This window comes from Buceros rhinoceros, unplaced genomic scaffold, assembly GCF_000710305.1.
Source record: "Buceros rhinoceros silvestris isolate BGI_N320 unplaced genomic scaffold, ASM71030v1 scaffold17487, whole genome shotgun sequence".
NCBI lineage: Eukaryota > Metazoa > Chordata > Aves > Bucerotiformes > Bucerotidae > Buceros > Buceros rhinoceros.
Genome location: NW_010420612.1, coordinates 1 through 4,674, shown reverse-complemented (window position 1 = coordinate 4,674; position 4,674 = coordinate 1). Strand labels below are relative to the sequence as shown.

Below are 4,674 nucleotides of genomic sequence, written 5' to 3'. Positions count from 1 at the left end.
CTTCCGAATTACTTTCTAAAGCTGCAGACCAGAATAAATTATCGAAAAATGTTTCTACCTAAATTTGCGTAAAGCAGGATTGATTTTTTTAAATATTTGCTTTCGTCCTGTCTATATGCACAAGCATCAGGGACAAAGCAGCGGAGAAGCAGCAGCCACATCAAACAATGCTCTGCTTTTCCCCATTCAGGTCTAGTCTCATGAATGCATTTAAGATGACTGTGCATGATCACTAAAAAACTGAACCTGATGTAAAAATTAACCTCGTTCTTTCTGATCTTGCTATGAGTTACGTGAGGAACTGGCAAGGAATTCAGTTTTTCAAAAATTTCTTAAGAGCTGGATGTAAAAAAATAAATAGTGCCACCCAGGATGCCAACACAAACGTGCTAATGTATCTGACTGCAGCAACCGTTATCACACTATCACTGAAGAAAAAGTGCTGCACTCCTGAAAAGCACCCGTAAAAACATCCCTACCCAAAAGGAGTGGGCTTGGCTGGTGGACTTTTTGGCTGGCATCCAAATCAACTGCTGCCCGTGGCTGTGAGAAGGAAGGCTCTAACGCGAAAAAGGAGTTTTAAATTAACTATTCCCACACTCATCCTGGACTACAGGCCCATATGAACCACACTGTACCTCAGCAGAAGCAATTTCACAGTGACATCACAACACTGTAGTCCACATCATTCCTCCTTCCTGGCAGTTTAGACTAAGAGGGAGATTCAGACGAGAGAGAAGAAATCGGTCACAATGAGAGTGGGGAGACCCTGGCCCAGGGTGCTGTGCCCAGAGAGGTGGCAGAAGAAGCCCGATCCCTGGCACCATCCCAGGTCAGGTTGGCCCCTGGGGCTCTGAGCACCCTGCTCTGGGTGCAGATGTCCCTGCTCCCTGCAGGGAGCTGGACTGGGTGAGCTTTGAAGGTCCCTTCCCACCCAAACCAGTCTGTGATTCGATGAGTATTAGTCAACCACCCCAGAGGGACCTGGTTTCACCAGCGACTTAACAGGAAATGCTGACTACAAGGCTGCCAGAGGAGCAGTCTCTGAAAATCTCCACAGCAAACACGCTGCAGTCCTGAGCCGCGCTGAGTCAGGACTCAGGCGCTGGCACAGGCAGTGAGCACCGTGTCCTGGGTCATCAACACGAGGCCCTGAAGAACGCTCAGTTATCTGCTGGGACCCAAGAGGGAGATCTCTGAATACCTGAGTCTTCCTCCCACTCGTGCTCCCTGAGGCCAGTAAAACCCACACCTCTGCCAGGAAGTGAACAGCAATCAGCTGCTTCGCAAAAACCTTTAACAAGTAATTAAATATTGGTAAAAAGTAGAACAATATTCTAAGTTTTTTACATTACACATTATACTTCTTTCCCTTTCCTCTTCTACCTCTCTCCAGAATCATCAACTTGTAGAAACCAAAACAACAACAAAGAACAGAAGAACTGCAGCCGTTCAGGTTTTTCCCCTCCCTAACCATGGGCTAAATAATTACACAATTCATTACAGGAGAAGGGGAAAAAATGAGATTAACACATTTCAAAATCATATGAAAGGCCCTAATTAAACACTGTGCTAAGAATACACAGAAAACTTCATCTCAGCTACCCTATGATTAATTTAAAGGGGAGATGACACCTTTCTAATGGTATTTTAATTTTTTTTTCATCATTACAAGTGTGTAGTCCTGGCCCCATCCCTGAATTGTTAAACACAGTTTACTAACCCATATGATGAAAGATAGAAGCATCTCCAGACTTCTTCATGGCTGAATCACTAATAATTTAAAACAGCAATAAACCTAACAGTAGCTTTCATAAAAAATTAATTAGACACAGGCTGAGCACCCATCTGTTGCTTTTGGGACATTCCCCCCCTTCAGCTAGGAGGACTTAGACCTACTATCTAATGAGGAGGACTTGTGTGTTAAAAGGCTCCGGAGAGTGAGTTACAAGTGCATACAACTCATGTAAATAAGGTACAACAGATCTGCCGTGGAGGAGAATCACCCTGAAGAAGTACTGTACTGGAACAACTGAGCTTTCTAACTCACAACCAGGAGAGGCAGAAACAGGCGATCTAGAGAGAAGACGAGGCCACAGAAATTCTACAAGTTCCAGGCAGCCTGTGGAGGGAACGGTGATGACGATGGTACCCAGCTATGCCTGAGAAAAAACCCTGTTACCAACAGCCTGCTGTGTTACACCAGGCTACACAGGAGCAAGATATCCTTTGATCTCATCACCAAGCCATCTGTGGGCCTCATTGACAGAAAAAAAAATTACTTCATCCAAAGTCTAGTATTGATTCATTTTCTGTGGAGACTACAAAAACTCCATCCACAGTGTTTCAGGTGGCCAGGCCAAGTGGTATTCGATACCCTTCATCCTACACTCGGTCTGAAATAGATGGTAAACCATCACAGCAATGTGCTCATCTCACAGCGTAAGAGCTAACGAGTGAGCTGGTCCCTCTGCACTGGGCTGGCATCGCACCTCTGCATTCAACCCCACCTTTAAGCTCCCTGTTCTTCTCCACCAGCAGTGAAGTGGGCAAAGCTCAGCTGTGGGTGCCTGGGGCCAAAGCAATGCCACCACAGCTGTCACCAACGAGCCACCATTTCTGGACAAAACTAGGTCCCATGTGGTTCCTTCCTTCACCATCACTAGGCTCACACCTTCTTAAGCACTAATACCTGATAGCTGCATAAGGAAACTTCGACTGGACTTACTATTTACCTTGGCTCCTAGCTGGGACCTGTGCTCTTACGCTGCCTGAGCTCTTGGCAGATAAATGAGTTTATGTTTTACAGCACACAAACTGAAGAACAGCACGATGAAGCAACACTAAGGTCAGATAAGGCATGGGAAGCATATTCGAGAAAAAAAGAGAACCAGTCCAGCATCTAAAGAAGGCTTCTGTGACTCCTCATTTCTGTCTAACCGGGTACAAAAGGAGATAATCCAGAATGAAAAGACACCTTAGAAAAACCTCTACTGAAGTCAATAATCACTCCCATCTAGTAACAGCTTAACAAAATGAAGTCATGTTATTAATTCCTGAGCCCAAAATATTTAATGTACGACAACAACTCGTCCTGTTTTCACAACAGTTTTACAGTATATAAACCTCGGGGGAAAATGCAAATAAAATTATGCACCATTTCTGCACGTACTGCGGGTGGAGGAGACAGGACGAGGTTAGGTTATACTTTCTCAAAAACGCGCACTGAAGAAACCATAAAAATACAGGTCTCACTGCTAAGTCCTGGGAAGTCACCTACGCTTTAAAACAAACTGCCGTGACGCTGAACAAAAGGTTTGGCACTTCTGGCCTGCACCCATCTACTTACATCTGGGAGCGCTGCCAACTACCAAAAACTTCAAAAGCTCCACAGCATGAATAGCGAGCCGCTGGCCAAAGGATTTAGGATGGGACCAGCTGTGCAAGCCCACACCATCCCGAAAACGCACAGAAGGGACGTTAACTTGGAAAAAAGCCGGATTCCTTAAACTACTCTTTTCTACAGGAAAGTATTTTTAAGAGGAAAAAAACCAAACCAAGAAGTACTGCAGTACAGCACTGCTTCGGGAGCGACGGAGCCGGTCTTCTCCCCGAGCCTACTTGAAGCCCAGTGAACTTCTCCTCTCCGAGTGCTCGGAACGCTCGGCTTTAATAAACGGCTCCGCTTGGGGAGAGGAGAGACAGGAGTGAGTCAACAGAGGAAGAGAGGGATAATGCTGCTGTTGACAAACACTCAACAACTGGGAGCAGACTGCAGGGAACAGGGACGAAGGAAATCGTGCCAAATAAAGTTTCGCTGGAGGAAACAAGGGCCCTTTTTGGACCAGTGCTGCCATTCCTCGCAGTTCCCAGACAAATATCTGAACACGCTTCACCAAAATAAAAAGCTGCTGTTGTCGAGGAGCGAGGCTGCTAATCCTCCCGTCTGTGGTGACGTTCCTCCCCGCGAACCAGAACGGGTCAGAACTCCTCTGAATCAAATTACCGCTCCGCCGGCCGCTGCCAAGGAGTCTGGTTTGGTCTCGGCAGCCAGACGCGTCTCGGTGTTCGCACAAGCCCTTCTGAGCCTCACAAGCAAATTTTTCCCCTCATCTTACGACATTTCTGTGGAAAACATGCCAAAGCATATGTGGCGCCTCGGTCAGGCTCCTGACTGAGGAGAGCCAGGTCCTCCGCCGTCTGCCGCGTACGCCCTGCACATTCGGTTCTCGGGGAGGGCAAACAAAACTTGACTGCGGCGTCAGGGCGGACAAACGCTCCTCTGCCGCAGCTATCGCTGCTCCAACTTCCACCCTCCCGGACTGCTCCCGCGGGAGCCAAGCGCTGCCTCCCTCCTCCCGAGGGGCTCGACCACGGCACACGGGCCCGACCGCTCACCGCGGCTCCAGCTCCCCTCTCCCTCCCGGGCCGCTCCTGGGGAAGCCCCCGCTCCCCCGTCCTTACCGCAGCACTTTGCCCACCGCCTGCAGGACCATTTTGCAGCTCAGTCCGGGTTTGGGGCTCTGGGCGAGGACGGGCCGTTCACCGGGGAGGCTGCAGTGATCCCCGACCATGGTACGGCGGGAGGAGCGCGGCGCATCCGAGCCGAGCGGGGACAGGGGCTCGGCTCAGCCCGGGCTGGTCGCTCCGCCGCTCGCTCTCCCCGGGCTGCAC

The 4,674-nt window shown here is 49.0% G+C and overlaps 1 protein-coding gene across 1 annotated transcript in view; it reads right to left on the bottom strand.

Moving 5' to 3' along the window:
- MOB2 (MOB kinase activator 2) overlaps positions 1-4,574 on the bottom strand; it is a 27,949-nt gene extending 23,375 nt beyond the window's left edge. The window contains exon 1 of the mRNA XM_010139370.1: positions 4,465-4,574. Coding sequence (XP_010137672.1) covers positions 4,465-4,574 — 110 coding nt within the window. The remainder of the gene's footprint in view (positions 1-4,464) is intronic.
- Between the last annotated feature and the right edge of the window lie 100 nt (positions 4,575-4,674).